Below are 26,088 nucleotides of genomic sequence, written 5' to 3' on the forward strand. Positions count from 1 at the left end.
CAAACATAGTGGACAGACACAACATATAAATATGATGATAGAATTCAAGTTCAAGTTTGTATTGATCACATAACACGCTTCGCTCGGCTTAGTCCACATACGCTGTATTCGGGGGGCTTTGTCATTGTTGGGCGAGGTGGGTGGAATTTCGGGGCTGTGGGCAGAATACGGGTCATATGAACCCCCACGATAGTGTTCTTCCCCCTTCCTACTGTATAAGAAATAATTAAAAACGCATTGCAACGAGAACAGAGGTTATTTGTTGAGTTTATGCGTATTACAAAACCCTTGCAATAAATGTGTCTTAAATTAATGAAAAGCATACATGCTCTGGATACAGGTAGCATGTATCGTGTGGGTGATATATGGCTTGTATTCTGCTTGCAGCTTCGAGGTTCCACTTATTTCGTTTTGCAATGTCAAAGCCTTTTGAATATAAGTTGAGACGTTCCCGTGTTTCTGCAGTCTATGCGCAAAATAATAACAAGTTGAGTTCTAACAAAGAACGTATTACATGGGTAGGCTGATAGAGTAAACTGTAAATAAAATAGCCCATAACATTATAAAGGATAGGCTATAGCACATGGGTTCCCTTTCTTCCCCAGAGCCCCACGATTCCCTGGAGACATATGAATATGATATGGGCTGCTATACATGGGTCCGTCAGCGAGGAGATTTAGCCATTTGAGAATAGGCTATTATGGCCAAACGAGGGCCTATATAATTATTATTAATGTTTTCATAAGCGTAAAGATACAAGGACAACAGTTATATTAACGATCAAGTTAGTTTACTGTATGCAGGCTTCGCTGGGCTCCGTGTGACATGTCTGGCCATGCTGCGTTATGTGCAAATTACTGTTGCATAATGTAGGCTATGCATATATAATTTATATAGGCTATACCTAATACCGACAACAAAATAGATTGTATGCCTCTACAAATCATATTATACCCGGTAGCCAATCGAATGGAACGAATAAAGGCATTCATATTCCAGCACGGTTATAATGACACACCAACGCCAAACAGTGGTTAACGGTCTTTATTAGTATTTTGAGCTGTCCAGGCAGAATTGCAGCAATGGTCTTAGGGAGTCGTTGATATCTGACATCACTGTGTACAAGTCCGCCTTTTATTTCTCCCATAACACACGTTGTGTCTTCTTGGTTCGACAGCGCCTCTGTGAACAATCTCGCTCGTGGAGTTTCTCAGAGTTCGCTCGGGTCAGTGTTAATTTTGGCAGCTATTTTAATTTTAGTTTTAGTCTTTGTCACATGCTCCTTTTTCGTTTCATCATATTTAGTCACCTTCATTAATTTTTCGTTTAGTCAGTTTTAGTCAACTACAGGTCTGAGCAGTTTAGTCTTAGTCAGTTTTAGTCTCGATTTTGTCTTTTTAGATTTAGTCACAGAAAACGGAAGACATTTTGTCTAGTTTTTCGTTAATGAAAAGAAAAAGGCATTTTATTCTCTTGTAATGCAATTCTATGTACCGCTAAGTAAGTCAGTCAAATTCACATTAATTTCTATTGGGATCATAAATTCATGTAGACGCCCCTCTCCCCCCATAACGTAATGAGTTAAAGATGTAAACAGTTAAGACCCTCACCAGTCTTAAAACAGTAAAGTGAACCAAACGTTTCCACAGCCCATGTGAAGCAGACATGACTACTGGTTGTACAAAAAGAATATATATAGAGCATAGAAGTGCTACTATAAGACATAATCAAACCAATAGTTTTAGTCTGTCATGTGTCAAATGCTCCTTTTTCGTCATCATATTTAGTCACCTTCATTTATTTTTCATTTTAGTCTTAGTCAGTTTTAGTCAACTACAGGTCTGAGCATTTTAATCTTAGTCAGTTTGTCTCGATTTAGTCTTTTTTGTTTTAGTCTAGATTTAGTCAGGGGAAAAAGCTTCGTTGACGACCATATTTAGTCATCATTTTCGTTGACAAAATTAACACTGGCTCGGGTGAGTCGGGATAGTCCATTATTTCACATCCCATGGGGGGTGTATCATTACCATATATGGATAATCATGCACAAGCATTGACGGTATGAACAAATGGTATTTATCAATACGGAGTGTGCGTAGGACCCGTGTACGCACGGTTGATAAATCCCAAGATTTGTGCGTACACACATTCTAAATTCCGTGCGTAGGAACGGAAATAGAACATTTTCTATGCAACATTGATAAATGAGGGCCCTGAACCGTACGATACACAGACGCCCTGAACCGTGGGGGTCGTACCGTACGGTACACGGTTCGAATGCGTAGCGTTCCACCCCTAGTTAATACCGTCTAGAATATAAGTATGTTTAAGGTTTTCTGCTGCAATTCCAAAAACGAGAGTTATAGGCCCCGACGCATACGATAGATTATCGATTGGCGTTTCTTTCCTATACACGCTATATTAAAAAATTCAAATGTATATGATTGTATACATTATGCTTCATCATGCGCGAAGGAAAGTGGGGGGGGGGGGGGGGTCGTTTATAATTCCTTGACGTCAGTAACGGCTTTATTTAGTATGGGTTGATACATTGATCAGATGGATGGTTTGCAGTGAAATGAATAAACAATCGGGCAGAAAACAACATTAGTGTCCTCTTACCGTTCGCCGATGAGACTGGAGGAAAAAGATACCAATTATTTGACACCGATCTCCTAGATCCATTTCCGGTTTGTAAGGCGCAATAAACTCCGAAATCATATCGATTATTGAGTTTAGAAAGCGATCCAAATGCAATAGTGTTTGTCTGGATCCACGTAACAAGATATTACTGCCGGAGGGATTTCCTCGATGCACCAGCGCCACTTCCGGCTTTGGAGAGAGTGTAACTGGCCCAACCATCCACCAGGTGGCGGTATTGAGGCGTTGCAATCTCATACAGGGTGCCGCTGCAGTCCGGAGGGAGGCTGGATGAATTATGAATGACATGGCGAAAATGTAATACTGATCCCAACAACGATTTATGCCCAATGTGTTAACGTTTGCAAAACAAAGCCGGCGTTGTCCAGCCGACACCACAGATCTAGATGTGACGACGTTAGCTAACGCCAGCGAGAGGGAAACGTTAATGGATTTAGTGTAGCGGGAGGCAGCACTTAATTTGCATTGGCAAGAGTTTCTCATTCTATATCACGGCACGAAAAATTAAAAAAAATCTTTTTTTTGAGACCTTATATTGGAAGCCGGCCTGTATTTGTCTCCATGTATCAAACCCCCGGCTTATATAAGAGGCCCGTCCTTTATTAGAGTACCCTCCACTATTAGAGGATTTACGGTATTTGCAAAATTAGCTTAATCCCTTTGAGCCAAATCTGAGTTGAACGTGATTAGTGGAACTCCCTCTGGTGTCGTGGTCATGGACTTCACTGACCTTTAAGTATTTAGGTACATGGGTATCTTTGAGGTGTAGCGTATCTTGTAGACGAGGCCCATTGCAAGTTGCTGTACTCGGTAGTCTACCCTAAGCCATCCTAGACTATCAAAGTGGGCAGGGGTGAGGTGGGTTCTAGGAGTAAGGCCAAGCAGTAGCCTGACCAGTTTGTTTTGGGATGTTGGGAGCCTTGTTTTTAGGGCCTTTGGTACCATGAGGTGCATGCATAGTCGAAGTGACCTTGAATGAGTGCTCCTGCCTCCTGTTAAGAGTCTTCAAAGTATTCTTGTTTACCAGAGAGGAGATCCTGTACAAAAATGTTGTTCGTTGGTTGACTTACTTTATTACATTGGTTGCCATTTTGTCACCGGAAAGATGTCTCTAGTAGTAGATAATAGTAAAAAGAAGCCTCATTTACAATAACTGAGGTGACCCTGAAGGTCGTCTTACCTTGGCTGTGAGGTAGGCCAACAGAAACGCCTCATTATCAATGATCATCTTGTCATCCTCCGAGCCCCTCTCCCGCTCCATTAGAGTTTTCTCTGAGTCAGCGGGGCAAAAAATTATTAAACTCATAAATATTATTTCTCTATTGTGCATACAGTGCCTTACAAACATATTCACCCCCTTGGCATTTTTCCCATTTTGTTGCATTACAACCTGTAATTTAAAGTGGATTTTTATTTGGATTTTATGTAATGGACCTACACAAAATAGTCCAAATTGGTGTGAAGTGAAAAAAACTAAAACTCATTTTACAAAATTTTAGGAAATATGCATTCACCCCCTTTGATATGAAGACCCTAAATAAGATTTTAACATCCCTCCATAAATCCATTATTACCAAATGAAAAGAATATGGCACCACAACAAACCTGCCAAGAGAAGGCCGCCTACCAAAACTCAAGACGGGCAAGGAAGGCATTCATCAGAGAGGAAACAAAGACACCAAAGATTAGCTGGAAAGCTCCACAGCGGAGATTAATATTTGTCCATAGGACCACTTTGAGCCGTACACTCCACAGAGCTGGAAGAGTGGCCAGAAAAAAAGACATTGCTTAAAGAAGAAAACATGTTTTGGAGTTCACCAACAGGCATGTGGGACTCCCCAAACATAATGGAAGAAGGTACTCTGGTTAGATGACTTAACATTGAACTATTTGGTCATCAAGGAAATCGCCATGTCACGTCATAGGCAGGGACTGGGAAACTGAATTGAAGGAATGATGGATAGCGCTAAATACAGGGAAATTGAGGAAAACCTGTTCCAGTCTTCCAGCAATTTGAGACTGGGACAGAGGTTCACCTTCCAGCAGAACAATGACCCTGAGCATACTGCTAAAGCAACACACGAGGGGAAACATTTAAATGTCTTGGAATGCCTAGTAGACCTGGGACTTATAGGAACCCAAGGAGGGCAACCTACACTACCTTAGGCTTACTGCACCTTATGTGGATACTGTGAATAATGTATATTTCAGTGGATACTGTGAATAATGTATACTCAGTAGATAGTAAATTATAACACTACCTTATGCATACTGCACCTTATGTGACACTGAATAATGTGAATATTTTCTTCAGCTAGTTAGATAGTAAATTATATTGACCTAATTGTTTACACTGCCTGTGTTGTTAGCTTAGCGTTAGCCCTGGGAACTCTACAACACCATCCATTCGTGAGAAAAGGGGGTGGGTTATATTGACAAGGCTTGACAACAGAGGTTCAAATATAACTTCATATTTATTGTTATTTTATATCAGCATCCAGTCTCCACCGTGTGTTAAACTCTTCCCGTTTACATTTTCGAGCGTGACATCATCGCTTACGGCAAGCTTACAAGCTTAAAACGCAAACCGTAAACAAAACCCAGAGCGCACCAAGACTGAGTGTGTACACAAACTAGAGGGGGGAGAGGAGTTCGCATCAGATCTCGGAACGGACCAGAACGGAATGGAATGTAACTGAAATGGGCGAGTGAGAAAGGCCCCTTATAGAGACATATAACCCAAGAGATGGTTGGTCATTACAACCAGGAATACAAACACTTAACCCTGAGCAGTCCAGTACCGGACCAACAATCATGTCACGCCATAAATAGACCAATACAGTCCGTATTAATTAATGTAGCCCCCCCCCCCTCTAATGTAGCCAAGAGTAAAGAAGACCCTAACCCTATCAAAACACCAGTCAAAGTGTATATTTTCAGCACTACGTTTGTTTACCAATGATTTTAAGTGTTATTAGCTAAATTATGGAGTTCATAAATATCTCAGTGCATCCCGGCAGAAACCGGATGAATTAGACGAAAATAAAAAGCGGGCATACGCGTGTGTGTAGTCTTAGACAGGGCTTTTGAATTTCATAAAACTACACTTCCAAGCTCACACCAGCCCCCCGTCAATCATCTGACTTCCAGCAGCATGAACTTTATTTTTTTGTATGTTATTTTCGGGATCATATCTAATAATAATAATAATGCAGGACCTGCTCAGAGGTCTTTAATTGGCATGCAATTATCCTCAACACACACCGGAACACACACTCATGCATTGTCTCTGTAGGATCGCCGATGCGATTCGTCTCTGCGATTAACCCATCCCGTCATATTTACATTATAAAAAAGTAACTACTTACAGTAATTTCATTCACAGTTTTTGCTGCCCTGTCAGGGGCGCCTGGTGGTACTAAATACATATTGAACTCTGCCATTGGGAAGAGGAGATTTGGCCTGATCCATAGATGTGAGACTTGGCCATAATAAGGTAATTTATAGGCCTGATATTCTATATTCATATTTAAAATTGTCCGGATTGGCTAAATTCAGTACTGTATCTACGACACCCCCTGTAAATCATCTGCCCTTTATTCATTCGCTTAGATTTCTTTGTATACTTGGATCTCAAGAAGGTGATGAATTTCTCAGGTCAATGTTAGTATAGTGTTATTGACCGTCAAAGATGAAAAAATTATATATATTGATATTCTCCTTTGGTTCATTACAATTTACTCAAGCCTAGTAACAGACTCTGACACTAAGAATATCCCCTGAGATCCATAGATGTCCCTAGATACCAAGGACCTGCAAATGGACCTTGTAGAAGTGGAGCAATCTTTCATTTAGTTAGGTATGCATCTTTAGGCGAATGTTCTGAAAATATGGCTCGACATCGGATGGCGGAACTTTGCCCTCGTCCGACGGCTTCAGGCTGTATTTTCGGTGATCAATCAATACATAGAGCATCAGCATGTAATTTATCCAATCCGGTGCATTCCACGTGGGAAAATGGAAAGTAGGGAGGAGATACATGTCCGCGACATGTAAACAACATTCTTTTTGGACCCGCAAAGATTTTTTTTTTAATGAGAAATTCATTAATTAATAATAATTTTTTGGGGGAAAGCAATACTTTTATTCAGCAACTTCTATATAAATAAATTAAAAAAAAAGATTAGTCTACATAAAATTTGTATCTATAGCACCTTTAACATCCCGAGTCATCAGTCAGTTCTACGGTTAGTTGGGCGCGAGAGACTTTACCTCGGATAACTGAAAGATCAAACTCTGGGTGAGCAGCGTAGTGGCCATCCGAGAAGGTGGACTGCAGAAAACTTCTCCCAAGCCGAGCGGGCTCTAGGAGACTGGACATCGCTGGAAGGAAGGAAGGAATCACTCATCAGCCAAATCAAACTAAAAACTATACTTTGAATGCACTCAAATAACATTCCAATATTATTTTGTGTGATTATATATTAACCCTTTCACTGCCACACGACAGAAGGTTAACCCTTTACTATCACACAACCGACGGCGATGCTCCATCATTAGCTCCGCATCCGCAGAGCTAATGATGGAGCATCGCCGTCGGTTGTGTGATAGTAAAGGGCTAACTTTCTGTATTGTCACAGTGAAAGGGCTAATGGCTCCATCTAGCCTCACTGTTAGACGTTCACTCGCGGTTAGTCACTCTGCCCCCTAGTGGTGGCTCACACACGGTACTCTGTACAAGGTCGACGTCATTAGGAATGCTTGGAGGAGGTGTTTGGGACTTACAGGTGGACCGAGGGGCCATGGACCGTCTCGGGGGGGTGGCCACCCGGGGTCTCACGCCGCCAGCGGGCTTGGGAGAGGACGGTCTGACGACGCCAGCGGGCTTGGGAGAGGACGGTCTCACGCCGCCAGCGGGCTTGGGAGAGGACGGTCTGACGACGACAGCGGGCTTGGGAGAGGACGGTCTCACGCCGCCAGCGGGCTTAGGAGAGGGTGGTCTCAGTGGGAGAACAAACTCGTTGGTGAGAGAGTTACTCTGGGGAAGAAGCGGGGGGGGTAGAGACACGCCGTCATGAGTTGAAACTGATGAGATAAAGTCACTGCTGCAGTGCGGCGCTTTCAGAAGCATCTAGAACACATCTATTTAACAGCAGATTCCATCAGAACATCATGATAACAGTGATGTACTAGAGAATATCAGAACATCATGATAACAGAGAGTATTACCTAGGACAGAGCAGCGTTTCCGTTAGCCGGTAATTACCGGTATTTGACCGGCAAAATCTGTTGAAGTCCGACATATTTAATCTCTCCGGTCTTAATGTCCGGTGAAAATAATTCCCTGAGTCTAAGCACAATTTGAATTGTATTAAAATAGGCTAAAATTAAATAGCCTATGCGATGAACAAAACAATCATTACATTTGTTTCATCGTTGCTTCTAATAATGACAACGACGTTGTCAGCGAGAGCTTAGTGATGGGTGTGCGAACTTTTGTGAAGCTGCAGAGCCGGAGCAGCAGCAGCACAATGCAGTACTCCAGCAGTACTCCAATTCAGCCATTTTCAATTCAATGTTGGGTGGGGGGCGCTGCTGTGCGGTCCCCAGAAAAGAGCCAATAACAGCTGAATCTGCATCGACATACTCTCGCAAATAAGTCATTGGGAGGTGGAGAGAGAGAGAGTCGTCACGCAAACCCACGATAATGTTGCCGTCTCTCTCTGCCAAATTTCTCAGTTCTTCGCTTGATATAATTAATACAAATGTCCAATATAACGGAATTCGTTAGCTCATAAAAATGTGATTATAACAGACTGTTGTTTATTAATGTCGGGCGACTGCCCACAGACACCTATTTGATTTAAAGTCGGCAGCAGCACGAGTCTCGGGACTTATTTTATTTGGAATATAATGACTTTATACGCAAAAGTAGCCTGGTTTTAAGTAAAAATATTATAAATCTACATGCCTTGATGATGTCATTCTTTTGTTTTGTTGTCATTCTTTTGCCTATCAATTGTTTTTAAGCTCAATAAACTCTGACCGGAATTTCTCTCATTTGACCGGTAGATTGAAATCTACCGGACACTGAGGCCGGCAACAATTTTTTCTAACGGAAACCCTGGGACAGAGTATTACCTAGGACTAGGGGTGTAACGATTCGACCTCACAACGATTCGATTATGATTCTTCAAGCAACGATTCAATGCATCATGAAATCTCTTCATTTGACCACGATTCGATTAATTTTCTATTAGTTAATTCCCCCAAAAAATTTGAATACACAAATGTGGCTGGGGGAACTGATTCACTCAGCATGAATGGACTATAGGTCAATAAAAATAAACATAAAATATTTTATTCTTTTCCGATTATAATCGATCGAATCGAACACATTAGAATCGATGAATTTCGATTAATCGATAATCGTTACACCCCTACCTAGGACAGAGAGTATTACCTAGGACAGAGTGTATTACCTAGGACAGAGAGTATTACCTAGGACAGAGTATTACCTAGGACAGTGCATTACCTAGGTCCGGACAGAGAGTATTACCTAGGACAGAGTGTATTACCCAGAGAGTATTATCTAGGACAGTGTATTACCCAGAGAGTATTACCTAGGACAGTGTATTACCTAGGTCCGGACAGAGAGTATTACCTAGGACAGAGTGTATTACCCAGAGAGTATTACCTAGGACAGTGTATTACCTAGGTCCGGACAGAGAGTATTACCTAGGACAGAGTGTATTACCCAGAGAGTATTACCTAGGACAGTGTATTACCTAGGACAGTGTATTACCTAGGACAGTGTATTACCTAGGACAGTGTATTACCTAGGTCCGGACAGAGTGTATTACCTAGGACAGAGTGTATTACCCAGAGAGTATTACCTAGGACAGTGTATTACCTAGGTCCGGACAGAGAGTATTACCTAGGACAGAGTGTATTACCCAGAGAGTATTACCTAGGACAGTGTATTACCTAGGACAGTGTATTACCTAGGACAGTGTATTACCTAGGACAGTGTATTACCTAGGTCCGGACAGAGAGTATTACCTTGGGCAGAGTGCATTACCCAGAGAGTATTACCTAGGACAGTATTACCTAGGTCCGGACAGAGAGTATTACCCAGAGAGTATTACCTAGGACAGTGTATTACCTAGGTCCGGACAGAGAGTATTACCCAGAGAGTATTACCTAGGACAGTATTACCTAGGTCCGGACAGAGAGTATTACCCAGAGAGTATTACCTAGGACAGTGTATTACCTAGGTCCGGACAGAGAGTATTACCTTGGGCAGAGAGCTCTTCTCAACAACAGGCTGCCGGTAGCGAGACTTCACCACTGTGCCGCTGGCTGGAAGAGAAAGATGAGGAAGAAGAGAAGGATGAGGAGTAGGAAGAGAAAGATGAGAATGAGGAAGAGAAGGAAGAAGAGAAAGATGAGGAAGAAGGATGAGGATGAAGAGAAAGATGATTCTGAACTGTTTAACATAACTGTAACATGGTGGTCAGCTCGTTATAGTTGAGTCACACAACAAGCACAATAAACACATGTCTTCTGGTCTGTAATATAATGTTACATATTGAATACAATCTATAGTACTACTTAGCATGCAGGATAATGCAGATTTTTTTATTTATTTTTTATTTAACCAGGTAAGTAATTAACAACAAATTCTTATTTACAATGGCGACCTGGCAAAAGGCACAGCCTTGTGAGTCGTGAGGGATAGGAGCAGGGGGTAAAAGAAATAAGAGTTAAAACAGAACAAGATTAAAACATGGCAAGACAAACAGAGCAAAACAAAACCGCAGGCAGGCAGATGCAGGTGCTAGTTAGGAGCAGATGCAAGTGTCAGCTAAAATGTCCATGATAGTATACTTGAAAGCTGATTAAATTGTACTACTGTACTAAGTTGGAACGCAGTATAACCATGTACTACTTAGCATGCAGTATAGCCCTGTACTACTTAGCATACTGTACTGGCTTAGATATGGGTAGATCCTGGTTTAGACACAATAAAAGGTAGGGCTGCACGATTTTGGGAAATAATCTAATTTGCGATTTTTCTGACAGATATTGCGATTGCGATTAAATTTGCGATTATAATTATTATTATTTTTAAGCAGCCCCACAGAGGTTTATTGTAAAATGCGGCTTGCATCTGGTTTAACACCAGGTTTAGATAAGGGTAGTTTCTCCCTCTGAGGTTCCTATCCTCCACTAACTACTTTCCTGGGGAAACACTGGGTTTGATTTACTCACATTTGGTTTTCTTGCGAGCTCCACTGGCTTGGTTTTCATTACCTCCTTCAGAGCTAAATAAAATGGAAGAAAAACAGTAGAGGATTATTTAAACCAGGGTTACCACAGACATTGCAAAATGAAAGGAAGTTCAGAGTATCGGGGAAGATACTCCAGTCCTTCTACTCAGGAGCTGTAGAGAGCATCTTGACCGGAAACATCACTGCCTGGTATGGGAACAGCACGGCACAGGACAAGAAGGCCCTACAGAGTGTGGTGCGCTCAGCCGAGCGTACCACGGGTATTGCGCTACCTCCCCTGCAGGCTCTATACAACAAGAGGTGCAAATCCAGAGCCTGCAGGATAATGAAAGACCCCCACCACCCCAATAACAGCCTGTTCCAGCTGCTGAGGTCAGGCAGACGCCTGCGAATTCTAGAGACTAAGACGGAGAGGCTTAGGCTAAGCTTCTTCCCCCAGGCCATCAGAGCCTTGAACAATGAACATTGAGAGACACAGAAACTGAACTATCCACACACAAGTACATACACGACACGCACGCTGAGCACGCTCACACACTAGCAGCCACTTTAACACTCATGCCGCACACACGCACACTTATGGCCAGAGGAAAGGCCACTTAAAGTAGTATAACATCAGGAACAGTGTATTGCACTACTAAAGCTAACTAGCATGTCCTATATGCTCTGTAAATACTAATGTACAGATACCGAGATGGCACACCATGTACCTGTTTATTGCACTGTTTTATTGGATTCTATTAATATGTTGTACCACTGTATTTTTATTGGATTCTATTATATGTTGTACCACTGTATTGCACATCGTCGCGGGCAAGACCAGCCGCATTTCATTGTATACCTGTATGCCGTGACAATTAAAACTCTTGAATCTTGAATGAAATTCAAGGACTTAAGTACTTTTCCAAGCACTATTTTTTCATTTACAAGGATGTCACTCGAAGGATACAATTCACTTTTAAATGCCGTTCTTTTTTAAGCATCTTCTTGGCCTGCTTGCCAGCTAGAGCATCATGTGAAGAAATTAGGAAGAGCAGTTGGAGCACGCAACTTTGAAATTGAAGAAATTAAATTTTATTTACCCCCCCCCCCCCCAACTCAAATAAAGAGGGGTGCCTGGATACATTATGAGAATTCTGGCTTATTGATATTCCCACCAGACTATGCATGCAAAATGGGGCAATAGTGTCTCAGCCCCATTAGGGGTTAGCAATGGGGTCAGACAAGGGGGAATTTTGTCCCCAGTTCTTTAATCTATATGTCGATGGTCTGTCCGAGCAACCGAGTGCATGAAATACTGGTGATACTTTAGTGAACCATATTATGTATGCAGATGATCTTGTGGTATTTAGTCCGAGTAGCGCTGGTCTCCAGCAGCTTGTTGCTATATACTAGGGATGGGTACCGAATTCGGTACTTTTAAAAAGGTACTTACCGAAACACGTCGGTACTGTATCGATTCACGTGAGATACCGTTGTCGGTTACACTTTTTTTCTTTTCATGTCAACGTTCACACGCACAATATACGCTTACCTGGGATTTGACTTGATTCAACAACAAAGCAGTCGGGGCAATGGCAAGCCGAAAACGGTCGAAAGTGTGGTTATTTGAAGTTTGGATTTTTTTTTTTCAGAACTGAGGTAGGTAGATTACATTTTTAGAGACTAAAGTACCGAAAAAAGGTACCGTTGGGTACCGGTATCGATTCACAGGTACCAGTACCGTATCGGTTCAAATGTGAAGGTACCCATCCCTACTATATACTGTGTATGGGGTTGAACATGATATAAAATACAATGCCAGTAAGAGTGTCGTTTTAATATGTAGATCCAAAGAGGACAAAATGTCTAACATTTCCTGACTTCAAATTGTCTGAAAATAATCTTGGAGTCTGTGAAAAGGTCAAATATCTTGGACATTTTATTACAGAACAAATGATATATACAGGCAATGCAGGATGTATGCACAAGCGAACACTCTCACGCACGTTTAGTATGTGTACAGATGGAGTGAAAGTGTCTCTGTTCAGAGCATATTGTACACCACAAGTCTTTATACTGCACACTTGTGGTCAAGCTACAAGAAAGCAAGTTTGTGGAGACTTCAAGTAGTTTATAGTGATGTCATGAGAATATTACTCAAAAGACCTAGATGGTGTAGACCAGGGGTGTCAAACTCATTTTCACAGAGGGCCACATCAGCATTATGGTTGCCCTCAAAGGGCCAAAGACCGTATAAATGTTAATGTAATGTAAAATAAATGTAGCTATACATTTACATATTGTTAAACATGGTGTTTCTGTATTTATTACTTATTCAAGTTATACATATTGCATATTCATTTGCATAAATGTAAAAATATATGTTAGCTTATGTTATTTTAAAAAATTATTTTAGTTTATCAGAACCCCATATTACTCCACCAATCAATGATCAAACCATTCAAGTAAATAACAAAGAAGAATATCATCAAATACAAGCTATGACATTAAGTTTGTTCAAAACCTTTTTGTCACAGTCAAGAGGGGCAGAACTAACAACTGTGAGCTGCAAAGAACACGTGGGACAGATGTAGCAGATGTTACAAAAACAAATGGCTGCACACAACCTTGCAGAGGCCATACATCTAACTAATGGAAGATAGTTTAATTAACTTTAATTAACAGATTGCAGAATGGGTACAGTACAGTACAGCTCAATACACACAATTGTTAAGGGGATGCAGACCAGAGAAAGACTTTCGACTTGTTTACATCAGGGTCCCCCATTTTCAATTCGTAATGAAATTGCTATTATGTGTCTGCATGAACACACAACTGTAAATGTACTCAAAAATAACAAAATAAGGGTTGTCTCAGTTCACAACTATATTGGTCAAGTTTTGGGTGGGACTTGTTTGCGTCCCTACAGCTTCTTATTCAATTGAGCGAGATGCTCGGTTATGTCACACAGCCAGTTTGCATCCGACAGTTCAGACAATATTTCTTCAACCCTTTGTTACCTATTCCGCCTGGATCTTTTTTGTATTTTGGGCTGTAAAATTGTCAAAGAATGTCAGAGAAGTAAGTGCTTTTGGCTTTTTTCCTTTGTTACCTCAGATGTTCAACATGCATGCATGTGTAAGAATGTGTAATAACTAAGGCTGTCAAAGTTAAAGCTTTATTAACGCATTAACCCACAATTATTTTAACACTGCTATTTTTGAACCCAATATTAATGTAAAAAAAAAAAAAAAAAAAAAAAAAAAACTGAGCTCTTGGGGGGCCACATCAAATGACGTGGCGGGCCGGATTTGGCCCGCGGGCCGTGAGTTTGACACCTATGGTGTAGACAGTACAAGTGAAATGTTCATGGCTGCACCGTCCAAAATGTTTTAAGAAATCTCAAGTATGGGGCGGCTGGGTGGCGCAGCAGACATTGCACTCGTCACCAACGCAAGAGACACCGGTATCGAATCCGGCTGTCAGCGTTGCCTCCGGCTTGGGCCGTCCGTCATACTGACTCAATTGGCAGAGTCAGCGGGAGGGAAGTCGATGGGTGGTGATCTGGTTGTTGTAAACAGCGACTCCTACAGGTCGGTCAGGGCGCCTGCACAGCAAAAGACAGGAGATGGCGGGCGCAGTGTGAGCCTCCCACACGTTACTCCTCGCCAATGAGAGTCCGCGCTGGCAGGTGAAAAGATGTGACTGGCTGCATCCACATGTATCGGAGGGGACATGTGATGGGCTTCTATCCTCCCTACGATCGGCCAGTGGGGGGCACATGCGAGCAATGATCAGGACAGGGAGAATTGGCACGAGAGGAAATTGGGATGGGAGAAAAATCACAGGAGAAAAAGTAGGTAAAAAAATAATAATATCAAGTATAAATTCATCCGTCTGCTAGATTAGATCATTCTGGTTTTATTAGGTTCAGTGCCACACGTTAGCACTCATCTATGTGGAGACATTGGCACAGCCGTCTATTTGTGGGACATTGAAGCATTTTTAAGTGATGTCATTTTTGCCTGTTGTGTGTAATTGTATATAGGGTGTGAATGAATGAATGAATGAAAACTTTATTTAACAGATTGCAGAATGGGTACAATACAGTACGGCTCGCCGCTCAATACATACAATTGTTAAGGGGATGCAGACCTGAGAAAGACGTTTGTCTTGTTTCCATCAGGGTCCCCCATTTTCAATTCATAGACATTTATGACATACACAACATACATGACATTTATGGCATAGGGACATATAGGTATTTAGTACGGATACATTTGTGACATAAGCGGTATTCAAATATACAGTACTGTTACGCCTAGATCCTAGACAGAGTATATACATATGATGGGGAGGGGACTGTACATTAGGAGGGGGTGGGTGGGTGGGAGGGAAATATACATACGGCGGGGAGGGAATATATACATGCGGTGGGGAGGAGACTGTTTGGGGGTTTTGGGCATTTACGGTGGCCAGTTTCGAATTGCAGCCTCCCGTAGGTGGTCTTTAAGAGCGGTTTTGAATGTGGGCAGGGATTCACATTCCTTTACAGCTTTGGGTAGGGCGTTCCACATTGTTGTGGCATAATTGCGAAACGTGTTTAGTCCCTTGTTTGAGCCGAATCTGGGTTTAACATGATTTGTTGAGCTTCCTCTGGTGTAGTGGTTGTGGTATTCACTGACCTTTGGGAAGTATTTTGACATGTACATGGGCACCCCGGTCGTATAGTGTATCTTGTAGACCAGGCCCATTGCAAGTTGCTGTACTCTGTCGTCTACTCTAAGCCATCCTAGGTTGTCAAAGTGGGCAGGGGTGAGGTGGGTTCTGGGGTTCAGGTCAAGTAGTAGTCTGACCAGTTTGTTTTGTGATGTTTGTAATTTTGTTTTAAGCGCCTTTGAGGTGCTTTGGTACCATGAGGTGCACGCATAGTCATAGTACCCTTGAATGAGTGCTCCTGCCAGAGTCTTCAGGGTATTCTTGTTTACCAGAGAGGAGATCCGGTACAAGAATCTAGCGTGTTTACTTCTTTATCTGGACCACCAATTTAGAAATTGAATTGAATACCGTTATCGTTATCGGATACGTTTCGATATACGATACGTTTAGTGTTCTTTATTGGGTCGTTTAAATTAGTTCGTCATGTATGTCATATTATCCGTCACTATGAATTGAAAATGGGGGACCCTGATGTAAACAAGACAAAAGTCTTTCTCTGGTATGCATCCCCTTAACAATTGTGTGTATATTGAGCTGTACTGTATTGTACCCATTCTGTTAATTAACATTTCCAATCAATCAATCAATCAGAGACGTAGCTGTGAGTTCTCCTAAACAGCAGATCAGCTATGATGCTAACATGATGCCCCCCCACCTCCAATGTACAGCCCCACCCCACCTACCCAACCTCCCCCAATGCACAGTTTCTATGTCAAATGTATATACTCTTCTTCTGGATTTTTTTTGTATCACAAACAGTACTGTATTTGAAAATCTGGTATGTCATAAATGTATAGATGTAGCAGTACTGTCTATCTGTATGTCATGTGTGTCATATGATGAATTGAAAATGGGGGACCCTGATGGAAACAAGACGAAAGTCTCTCAGGTCTGCATCCTCTTAACAATTGTATGTATTGAGCTGTACTGTACTGTACCCATTCTGCAATCTGTTAATAAACTTTTCAATCAATCAATCAATCAATCAACACAGCTAAGCTGTGTTATCAAAGCACAATGATATTGACGTTACAAATAGTTGCAGAACATGAGACAACAATTGTCAGAACACAGCAACAACGCAAGGACGGCGTTAGTGCTTATTATATATACCTGTTATCTGCTGAACTTGGTTGTTCTGGGCGGCTGGGCGCTATCGATCTCCTGGAAGACATTTTACTAAAGAACGAAAACAAATTCCGGGTTGCTGTTTTTATATCTAACCGCCTGTACGTCACTAACAGAATGTCCGGCGGAAACACATCCAACAACACTTGTGTTCCACGGCCCCCCTCCCTCTCTGTGCATTGATTGATTGATCGATTGATTGAAAACTTTATTAACAGATTGCAGAATGGGTACAATATACAGTACGGCTCAATACACACAATTGTTACAACCCTGATGTAAACAAGACGAAAGTCTTTCTCTGGTCTGCATCCCCTTAACAATTGTATGTATTGAGCTGTACTGTACTGTACCCATTCTGCAATCTGTTAATAAACTTTTCAATCAATCAATCAATAAGGGGATGCAGACCAGAGAAAGACTTTCGTCTTGTTTACATCAGGGTCCCCCATTTTCAATTCATCATAACATATGACATACATGACGTAGATATACAGTACTGCTACATCTATACATTTATGACATACCAGATTTGCAAATACTGTTTGTGATACGAAAAGAGTCCAGAAAAGAGAGTATATACATTTGACGTAGAAACTGTACATTGGAGGAGGTTGGGTAGGTGGGGGGGGGGGGGGGGGGGGTGAGGTTGGGTAGGAGGGGTGGGTGGGAGACACTGTACAACTGTACAAGCAAAACATTATTTTCCGATTTAGTAAACATTAAGTGATGCCACAGATTACTTGTAAAAAATAATCTGATTACTGATTACTCCTTTAAAAAGTAATCTAGTTTTACTGATTACTTGATTAAAATAACTAGGTTACGAAGTCGTCGTCGTCCCCCCTGCTGCTGCCACAAGAATGCCAACAGTTTTTTTTTTAATAATGCTTTATTGAAAGTGCACAATGTCATAAATCATGATTGGCTGCTCAGACAGGTCATCATGAGACGTCATCAGCCATCAGGCCATACTCCGGTCTAGCTGACTGTACCCCTGGCTCTCTTATCATCAGCATTATGAGATAGTAACTAAATAGTAACTCACAGCCACTTGGAAAAGTAACTGTAATCAGATTACTGGCTTGTAAAAAGTAACAAGTTAGATTACTATTTACTAAAAAAAGTAATCAGATTACAGTAACTAGTTACTTAGTAACTAGTTACTGGCATCACTGCTCGTCACAGTTGCACACCCTATCTGCAATCATATGACGAGTCTGATTCTGAGTCAGATTATCATCTTGCAGGACGGGTTTGTGTTGATCAAACCAAAGCAAATTTAGTTAGTAGTTCCCAGAAGTGACCACTAGAGGGGAGCAGGGTGTTGTGTGTCGTTTTCTTGTCCTCCTCACCATCACACAAAAATCACAGACGCCTCTCGATTTCCTGTCATTGCTGCTGATGGAAATTAAAACATTTTGTTAAAACATATCCCTGTTACTTTAGACTAGAGTCTGCAGCCTAGGTCTACTCTTTGGCTTGGAGACTAATTGTAGCTGAGGGGTACAATTCCCTGACTGTATTGTTAGATATGATATTTAATACCACTACCTCATGTACTTTAACTTCTGGCCACCCAGTACAAGATATAAGTATGATGAACACTTTCCCACCTGATGAAACGAACCAACACAAATGTACCAAATCGAATATTTAATACAGCAAAAGGTGTATACAACATTCACTTAATTACATTTATGATTTGAAATATTGAATATGCACTTTTATGGCAAATGAGTATTCGTAGGTAAATCAACATTGAATGTCCAATCTCTGGTTGCGCAGGGAGTAAGTATACAACCTGGAATATTTAGGAAACGATAGCGATGGTACTTAAATGATTATAGCTGGATACACTAAGGGGGGGGGGGGGTCCCGCTGGTTGTAAGACAGTAGGAGGGGGGGGGGGTTAGAGAAGCCGCTGGCGGTATCCCATCTGGCCGACGGTGTCTTGGGAGAATCCAAAGTCTTAGACACAGTGCCCACAGAACCTCGGGCCGCAGACGAATACAGCTGGACCCTCTGTGGAACGGTATCTGCCGGTCCACAACGGAGAGACGTGGTGCGACCTCACGTGTAGAGCGCCGCCTCACCTGGAGTCCTCTCCGGGGGGTAATTCCAACACTCGACAGTGTTGGCCCTTATCCATGGAATAATCAAAGCACACAAAGCATAATCCAAGAGCCGTGGAAGGCTCGCCGTCGTCGGGTAGAGTAATCCAAGATACAGGTCCAGTCGCTCTTGACCCGGAGCTCCTCGGATGCAATCACCACTAGGGGTCTGACCAGCCTGGATAAGCGTCCAGATAACGTCAGGAACGATGGGGGTACTGATAACTGTAGAACTCGAACCGAACGATGCACCATACATAAATAGACTATTATTAGCTTAATAGAATACGTCCAACTCGACGGTATGGTGCCAAACTATGACCATTCAACTATTAATCTACACGATATCTCAATGCCTATTCTGGGCCAAGTAGGCCCTACTACACCGCACGTGCGTCGTGGGGAGGCTTTTGCGTCTGTCACTCTGTTGGAGGGTAAAGAACTGGACTAAAAGAAGGTTCTACTTTACGAGCGCCATATATATATGCGCTATGAACAAATAGTACCATTCGTATTTCGCCCGGCATATTACTGCGCGGAACCGGGGGTTGCCTCGACATGTTAGGCGGCACGATTGAACTTGGACCTAGGGGTATGGCAACCTGGCGCCAGGTTCTCGTCCAATGGTAGAACGAAACTATTATGGGCTGTTTAGTAGAAACGGGGATATTCAATGCATATTGTACAAGGAATATACAGGGGATATCAAACGATATACAAATACAATTAAATATATATATATAAATAAATATACATATTCGGTTTAATCTGATCCTTCACAACAGCCGCCCCCTAATTAGTCCCACCTAATTAGCTAAGCAGAGACAGATTAACCGCACTGTCTACCACTCAAGGTCCGCTGTAAGGGTCAGTCAACTCACAAAGTCATAGGGTCATGGTCATCATCGATAGTATCTGGGAGTCGGGGCAGTTCTATGAGCCTCGCCACGGGCCGTGTGTAGGTGCGCCCTTGGACGAGTACTTCAGCTGCTCGGACCTTGCCATCGGCACCGGTGATCACTTTGCTTACGCGGCCAGCCGGCCACATAGCTCTGGGGAGTGACTGGTCAACTATCATGACGACTGTTCCTTCTGTCAAATTGTCTCTCTCTTTTACCCACTTCTGGCGGGTCTGTAGAGACGGTAGGTAGTGAAGTAGGAAGCTGCTCCAAAACTTGTCAGCTAGTACTTGGCTGTACCTCCACATTCTTCGGCCGTTCGCTTCTTCGGGCCTGTACATTGTCTGGGGTAGCGCGGGGTCCAGCCGCACCATTAGGAGTGTGTTGGGGGTGACTGGGTCGACATCTGCTACATCACTGGAGACGTAACCGAGGGGCTTTGAGTTCAATACTCCCTCGATCTCCGTGAGGACTGTCATTAGGACTTCCTCTGCCACAGTCTGGGCTCTGAGTACGGCATACAGGGCTGTCTTTATAGAACGTACTTCTCGTTCCCAGGTTCCACCGAAGTGGGGTGCGTTCGGGGGATTAAACTGGAAGTCAATCTGGGCTGGAGCGAGGTGGGTCTTAAGTTCTGGGCCCATAGCTTGGAAGCTCTCTCTCAGCTCTCTTTCTCCACCTTTGAAGTTGGTCCCGTGATCAGACAACAATGTAGACGGTTGTCCTTTCCGTGATATGAATCTCCGGAAGGCCATAAGGAGTGAGTCTGTGCTCATGGTCGGAAGGAGCTCGATATGTATCGCTCTGGTGGTCATGCATTTGAATACAATACCCCACCGCTTCTCGGTGCCTCTTCCTCTCTTTATATACAACGGGCCAAAACAGTCCATGCCTGTGGAGTGGAATGGCTTGTCGCCGATTCGGAGGCGACAGGGGGGTAGGTCAGCCATCCGTGGTATGCTGGGCTGCGCGCGCCACTTACGGCAGTCTAGACAGGTTCGCTGGAAGCGCCGTACTGCTTCTCTCCCTTGCAATATCCAATAACGACGTCTGATCTCCGCGAAGACTCTCTCTGCTCCTGCGTGGTGTACATCCTCGTCGTATTTCTTTATGATCAGCTCTGTGACCTTGTGTCGGCTGTTCAAGACGATCGGGTGCTTAATGTCATCTGGTAGATCGGGGGCTCTCCGCAGGCGACCACCCACTCTGATGAGATTATGTGCGTCACTCTCTGGTGCCAGGTGAATCAGTCTGCTGTCTGATGGGACGGGGTTTCCTCCCTGTAGACAGTCTAGCTCATCGGGGAACGAGTCTCTCTGGGCTCGTTGTAGTAGAAGAAGTTCTGCTTCTTCGTAGTCAGCTGCTGACATGTCAGTGGTGGACTGAATCTCTGGGTGGTGCCGCAGGAATGTTCTTTGTTGCGCACTCTCTAGGGTAATGCAGTCATCTATGTTCGGGTCTGTGGAGGCGACAGTGCTCAGTCCACAGAACATAGGCTTCTTGTTCTCAGCCTCCTCGCTGCTGGCTTCCCTCGGGGTGGGCGTAGGCCAATCTCCTTCCGGGAGCTGGAGGAATGCTGGTCCGTCACTGTAGATGTTGCGACGGGTTAGGTCATCCAGGGACATTCCCCGGGTGATGACGTCAGCTGGGTTGTGTTTGGTATCCACATACCTCCAGCTTGCTTCTTCTGTTAATTCTTGAATCTCGGTGACTCTGACTCCCACGAAGACTTTGTATCTGCATGAATCAGACTTAATCCATGTGAGTACTGTCGTGGAATCTGACCACAAGATTGTTCTATGCACCGGAATGGTGAGTTCACGTTGGATTAACGTGGCTAGATGCGCTCCTGCGAGGGCTGCGCAGAGCTCTAGACGTGGGATAGATTGTTGCTTACGTGGGGCTATTCTTGAGCGGGCCAGTATGAAAGCAGTGTGTATCTCTCCTCCCATCTCTTGGGCACGCAAATAGGCAACCGATCCGTAGGCTACTTCGGAGGCGTCGCTGAAGACGTGTAGCTCAATCTCGCATGTCTCTGGCCTCACTGTGGATGGGAAGTAGCTGCGGCGTATATTGACACCTGGGAGTGAGCGGAGTTCCGTCTCCCACTCTCTCCATGTTGAGGCAAGGTGTGCGGGTATTGGGTCGTCCCAGCCCTGGTCCTTGTCCCATAGTGCTCGTACAATCATCTTTGCCCTGGTGGTGTAAGGTAGAATACATCCCAGCGGGTCATATTGTCTGGCGAGTGTTCTGTACACACTCCGTCTGGTGGTCGGTATCGCCGCCGACCTTCCTTGCTCTGGAGCCAAGGGTTTGTGTCTATAGTGGAGCGAGTCTGTTTTGAAGCGCCAGACTAATCCTAGTGTCATTTCTTGGGCTTCTCCTGGGATTGTCGCCATCCAGGTCTCGCTGCTGGCAGCCTTGTCTGCGGAGGAGAGGCTGCGCAATACGTGCGGGTCACTGCTGGCCCACTGCCTGAGATCAAAGCCTCCTTTGATTAGGGAGGCGCGTAACTTGATTAGGAGAGCCTCGGCTTCTTCTTGAGTCGAGACGCTTTGTAGACAGTTGTCTACGTAGAAACTGTTCTTCACACTGTGTTGGACCTCTTCATCTGCTGCTGGGTCCTCTGTGACGTGTTTCTGTAGTGCAAATGTAGCACAGCACGGGCTGCATGTGGTTCCGAAGGGGAGTACTTCCCACTGGTAGATGGATGGGTTCTCATCTCCGATCTTCTCTCTCCATAGGAACCGTAGCAGAGGCTTGTCCTCCTCTACTAGTCTCACTTGCAAGAACATCCCTTTGATATCCCCGCTTATAGCCACCTTGTCCTGGCGGAAGCGCAGTAGCACGCCTAGTAGGGAGGGGCCGAGTGTGGGGCCGGGCAAGAGCTCTTTATTCAGATTTTGGGATCCGATCTGGTAGCTGCAGTTAAACACAATGCGATCCTTGCCATTGTGATGGACCTTGTGATGCGGCACGTACCATGATTCGGTCGTCTGATCGGCCTCTTTAATGTCAATCTTTGTTACGTGTCCCGCTGTGATTAGCTTCTCAATCTCAGCTCGGTACACACTCTGTTGAGCGGGGTCTTTGGCTAGGCGCCGCTCTGTGTTCAGTAGATAGCGCTCCGTGGCGTCTTTCTTTGCGTGAAAGGGGGGCATTCCCTCTCGCCTCAGGAGTGGAGTTGCGTATCTCATCACTCCGCCGACTGTGACTCTCTTTGTCCCCTGCTCGAGTAGGTGGATGGCGTAAATGTCTTCTTTAGAGCGAATGTCTTTCTTTTCGTTCTTAAAGGGCATTGTCTCTAGGGTCCATAGCCTCTCGACATGCTGCAGGAGAGTGGTGTCTTCTTCTGTCGTTCTGGAGTGGAAGCAGCTAGTAGCTGCGGTTCGGTTGAGAGATTTAGCGAGGGGGCCTTGTAATGTCCATCCTAGGCGGGTCTCGACTGCTGCAGGACAGCCTCGGGGGCCTGTATGGACCCGGTCAATCGGGACTATGAGTTCTGCATGGTCGGAGCCTATCAACAGGGTCGGGGTAGCGCCGTCTATGAGCGGGATAGGTAATTGGCGCAGGTGCACATATTTATCCATCAACTTGGTGACAGGGTAGGTGTACTGCGAGAGTCCTATTTCTTGGCTGGTGAAAGCATTTGTGATCTTGTACCGTCGCTCTGGCTGCCCGTTGGCTGCGATAGTGAAGGAGACATTCTCGCCCTTTATCGTCTTTAAATCTCTTCTTATTGTCCGAATCGTCATTTCGTTCTTGCTCCCCCGCAGTCCCAGCTGAGTCGCAGCGGAGGCGAGCAGAAGGGTCTTCTCTGACCCGTCATCAAGGACGGCGTAAGTGTCCATGACTTTATCCTGGTAGCTCAATGTCACACAGACTACCTTTAAGAGCACTTGAGCTCCGTTGCTGCTGGCGGGGTCAATGTACATGACACTTGCCTTGGTGCCGCTCCGTGGTGCAGGTATAGGCCGTCTTCCGTTACTATCGTGTAGTATATCTAGATGGGCTCCATCGCACCGGCTGCACCTTTTCTTTAGGCGGCATTCGGCTGCCATGTGGGGCCGCGCACATCGATAACAGCGCCGGTTGGACTTTATCCATTGGCTCACTTCTTCTGCATTCATCTTTGTGAATGAGTCACATTGTGACAGCCAGTGTTCTTTCTCACAGTAGGGACACGCTATCTTCCACTTCTCCTTTCTCGAGGGGGTGCTGTGACTCTTACTGCTCGGTACTGACTCTGATTGGTGCATGACAGTCACCGATCTTCTTCCATCACTTATTCTCCTGGGTCCCTCTCTGGAGCTTGGCGTGCTCCGCCCGAAGGTGTCCAGTCGTAAGCTGCTGACCTCTCTCGCCAGGAAGTCGGCCAGATCAAGGAGGGATGGCTCGGGGCCGTCGGGATCTCGGTAGTCCCTCTGCCGCCGAAAGCGCTCCTGTCTTGCGGGTGGCAGCTTCTCCAAAATCCTCTCAACGTTAGAGTTGGCGTACAGCTCATGCCTGCCCTTCTCCCGTTGAGCTCCCAGCATCCCCACCAGGGACTGCACTTTGATTGACAGGTCGTCTAGTGAGCGATTGTCTGTGGCTGGGGGTAGGTGGTCAATATGCCTTATCTCCTGGATTACGTAATCCCATATACGTCCATATCTTTGATCCAGCGCTGCAAGGGCCGCTGTGTATGGGGTCGAGGAGGTAGCATAGGCTAGCGCTATATTGTGCGCTCGCGGTACTTTCAGGTGCTTCAATAATATTGCATACTTGTGGCGTTCATCAGCGACATCCACCATCATTGTCTCTAAACACATCCGGAGCTCCGTGTACTGTGCTCGACTCTCATAGGCGAAGTCTGGGAATGACGGCGTGGCGTTGTATGACGCCGTGGATGGCTGATACATCGGCGAGCGTTGGGGGAGAGACCTCCTGGGCGAGTCCCCTCTTGCGCCTCGCTGTGGGCTGGTACTGGCAGGGTACCATGGCCCGCTGGTCCAGGTACTGTTCCTCGGGGCTGGTCGTGCGTCGTGCTCACCCGTAAATAGAGTCGGGGGTCTGTAGCGCAGCGCCGCGGGGGTATAGCCTGGACTGTATGGGACCTCCTGGTCCGGTGGAGTACTGTGCTGTCGTCGGGCTTGGTTCTCCTCTTCTCCCTCTTCTTCTTCTATCAAATCTTCCAGATCTTGTAATCGTTTATTTAGCTTCTCCGCAGTGTAGGCCGCTCCTTCCTTGTAGCTGGGTCTCGCTTGGACCGGTATGGGAAGGGGGTCTGCGGGGGGTCTAGACTCGGTCTGTTGGTCAAGTTCAGGGTCGCTTGCTCGTTGCGGTGACGCTGCTCTTGACTGCTGTCTCGACGAGTTCCTTGAGCCCCTGGCGGAGGGAGAGGGAGTTGTCCTTTTGATCAGCTGCTCTATTAGTTGCGCTTGTAGTCTGTCGCGCTCTGCGTCTCTTTGGGCACCGGCAGCGGTGCGCTGGGCGTCGGCGTCGGCGCGCTCTGTTTCTCTTTGGGCACCGGCAGCGGCGCGCTGGGCGTCGGCCCGGTCTCTTGCCATATTCTCTTCCATCTGGAAGCGTCTCATCTCCAGACTTGTGCGCTGTTCTTCGCTCCGTTGCTGTGCTTGGAGGTGTTCGCGCTCGCTGGTCGCCTGTGCTTGGAGACGTTCGCGCTCGCTAAGCGTCTGTGCTTGGAGCCGATCGCGTTCGGTAGAGGCTGTCAGGCTGACGAGGAACGCCTGTTGTAGTATCCTCTCCGCTTCGCTGGGGGAAGGTGGTAGTGGAGGTGAGCCGCTCCTGCGTGAACCGCTCCTGGGGGTACTCGTTGGGGAGTCCTGGAGCTCTAGTTCCTCGGCGCTCTCCTCTTCTTCTTCCGTGCAGAGTTCTCTCTCTGTAGGGTTGTCTTCCTCCCGGGGCGTGTCGGGGACTACTTCTTTAGTAGTGGCGGGGGGTAAAGGCATGTCAATTCCCTCCTGGTCCCCACCGTGGGCTTGGTCAGTTACATTAGGACCTACTAGGGCCTCTGTGGTCGGGGAAACCTGGTCGTTAAGGTCAGACATAATTTTACTTTCTACTTTTACCACGTTTACCGTTTGTCGAAGGCTAGGTAGTTGACTGACAGTGTAAGCCTCTAAGTACTGAGGTGTCTGTCGTCTGCGCCGCGGGCGTTCTAGGTTAGGAGGATCGTTTCGTGGAGTGTTCATCATAGGCCATTTCGATATTAATAACACTATATTAATATTACACTAGTTACCCTCCGGCTCGAAGGACCAATTGTAGCTGAGGGGTACAATTCCCTGA

At 45.0% G+C, this 26,088-nt stretch overlaps 1 protein-coding gene across 1 annotated transcript in view; it reads right to left on the reverse strand.

The window, feature by feature from the left end:
• LOC311228687 (HAUS augmin-like complex subunit 8) overlaps positions 1-16,878 on the reverse strand; it is a 30,795-nt gene extending 13,917 nt beyond the window's left edge. Inside the window, exons 1-6 of the mRNA XM_084314627.1 lie at positions 16,770-16,878; positions 10,936-10,988; positions 9,959-10,023; positions 7,447-7,699; positions 6,934-7,044; positions 3,842-3,933 (exon numbers count right to left, since the gene is read on the reverse strand). Coding sequence (XP_084170753.1) covers positions 3,842-3,933; positions 6,934-7,044; positions 7,447-7,699; positions 9,959-10,023; positions 10,936-10,988; positions 16,770-16,831 — 636 coding nt within the window. The 5' untranslated portion in view covers positions 16,832-16,878. The remainder of the gene's footprint in view (positions 1-3,841; positions 3,934-6,933; positions 7,045-7,446; positions 7,700-9,958; positions 10,024-10,935; positions 10,989-16,769) is intronic.
• Positions 16,879-26,088: the final 9,210 nt, after the last annotated feature.

This window comes from Notolepis coatsorum (assembly GCF_963971535.1).
Source record: "Notolepis coatsorum genome assembly, chromosome: 5".
Taxonomy (NCBI): Eukaryota; Metazoa; Chordata; class Actinopteri; order Aulopiformes; family Paralepididae; genus Notolepis; species Notolepis coatsorum.